The 1646-nt window shown below is 61.8% G+C and overlaps 1 protein-coding gene across 1 annotated transcript in view; it reads left to right on the top strand.

The window, feature by feature from the left end:
* The window catches only part of GRID2IP (Grid2 interacting protein), a 30394-nt gene extending 28983 nt beyond the window's left edge, over positions 1-1411 (top strand). Inside the window, exon 22 of the mRNA XM_015565147.1 lies at positions 1257-1411. Within this exon, the coding sequence (XP_015420633.1) occupies positions 1257-1411 (155 nt within the window). The remainder of the gene's footprint in view (positions 1-1256) is intronic.
* Positions 1412-1646: the final 235 nt, after the last annotated feature.

The following is a 1646-nucleotide window of genomic DNA, read 5'->3' as shown; positions in this document are numbered from 1 at the left end:
GCTCCGCAGAGATGGGGACCGGTCAGGCCTTGTGATTTCTGACCCTTCCCGTCCGGCCAGGCTCCCAGCCCCCCTGAGGCCATGGGTGTTCTTTTCTTAGTTTGGTTCCCCTTCGGGAGCCACCACATAGCAATCTCTAAACCAAAAGGTGTAATCCCAGGGCGGGCGGCCAGAGCCAGAGGTGGCTAGTGGCGCATTCTCCCCAGCCACTCGCACTGGGTGACGTCCACGCCTTCCCACAGCTGCGTCTGAGAAGCGTGGCAGGCCAGGGCAGGCCCACAGGAGATCGCAGAGAATAGACTCCCCCAGGCCAGGCACAGGGCGACCCGCAGCTCGGGGGCCCATGTGGCATTTCCCTGCGAGTTAGAAACATCTGGCAGATGCAGCCCCAGGCCAGGGAGCACAGCTTCACCTGCCGCCATCGGTCACCTATTGGCCACACATGCCACGGAACCAGCTGTCCCGAAGCTCAGCTGCTGCGGCTCAGTGGGTAGAGTGTCGGTCTGCGGACCGAGGGTCCTGGGTTCCGTCTGGTCAAAGGCCCATACCTTGGTTGCAGGCTCCTCCCCGGCCTTGGTCTGGGCATGTGCGGGAGGCAACCAATTCATGTGTCTCTCACATCCATGTTTCTCTCTCTCTGGCTCTCCCTTCCACTCCCTCTAAAAATCAATGGGAACGTATCCTCAGCTGAGGATCAACAACAACAAAACCAAAACCTCAGTCGCTTAAAACAGCAGCCACTTCCTGCTCTGAGCTGGGCCGTGGGCTCACTGGTTCGTGTGCAGTCATCTGGGCTCAGCTTGGCGGCCCCGCAGGGCTCCCTCCCAGGCCCGGGGCCTTCCTGGGACAGGTGGGTGCTTGCATGTGGCCTCTCGTCCTCCAGCCGGATGGCCAGGATGGTTCGCAGGGTGGAGGCCGGGGTCCGAGCGACAAGCAAAGGCCCAGATGCCCCCTGGTGGCCTGAGCTCAGGACTGGCACACTGTCCCTCCTACCACAGTCTCCTCAAAGCAAGTGACAAAGCCAGCCCGGGGCCTGGGGGAAGGGAAAGACACTCAGTGCTTGGTGAGGGATGCTGTAAAGGCACATTGAGGGGACCCAGGGAGGGTAAGAAGCAGGGCTATTTTTGCAATCGATGCATCGCACACCCCCTTGGCCAGACACCTGCTTCAGATCCCAGCCTCCTTAACTTCTCTGCGTCCCTGGTCCTGCCTGGACCCAGCACGGCTCTCGTGACCCCTCTATCTGTGTCCTCCAGGTGGCATGCTGCCCACTCCCACTTACCGAGGCACCCTGCGTGCCCTGTCTCCTCTCCGCACACACTCAGCCCAGGGGCAGCAGTGGCCCGCGCCTGCCTGGAAACCAGTGTCCCTTCTGCTGGGGGGAGCGCCCTGGTTTTCCTTTGGGAAATGACCCCTGCCCTACTCCACGCCCTGGAGCAGTGCCGATCGGATAAGGATGGTCTTGTGACTCTGGCCCGGTGGCTCAGGGCCAATTCAAGACTGGAGTTAGAACTGTTTGGAAGGGAGGGTTCCTGTCTTCGGGGTGAACCGCTGGGCGCAGAGTGGGTGGAAGCCTGGGGGGAGCGTTCAGGACCTCCCCCTGCAGTGCACCTGCCCGGGTGGAAAGCCAAGGCCGGAGAGCAGAA

The sequence above is a fragment of the Myotis davidii genome, unplaced genomic scaffold (assembly GCF_000327345.1).
Source record: "Myotis davidii unplaced genomic scaffold, ASM32734v1 scaffold399, whole genome shotgun sequence".
Lineage (NCBI taxonomy): Eukaryota > Metazoa > Chordata > Mammalia > Chiroptera > Vespertilionidae > Myotis > Myotis davidii.
This window is presented reverse-complemented; position numbering and strand designations above follow the sequence as displayed.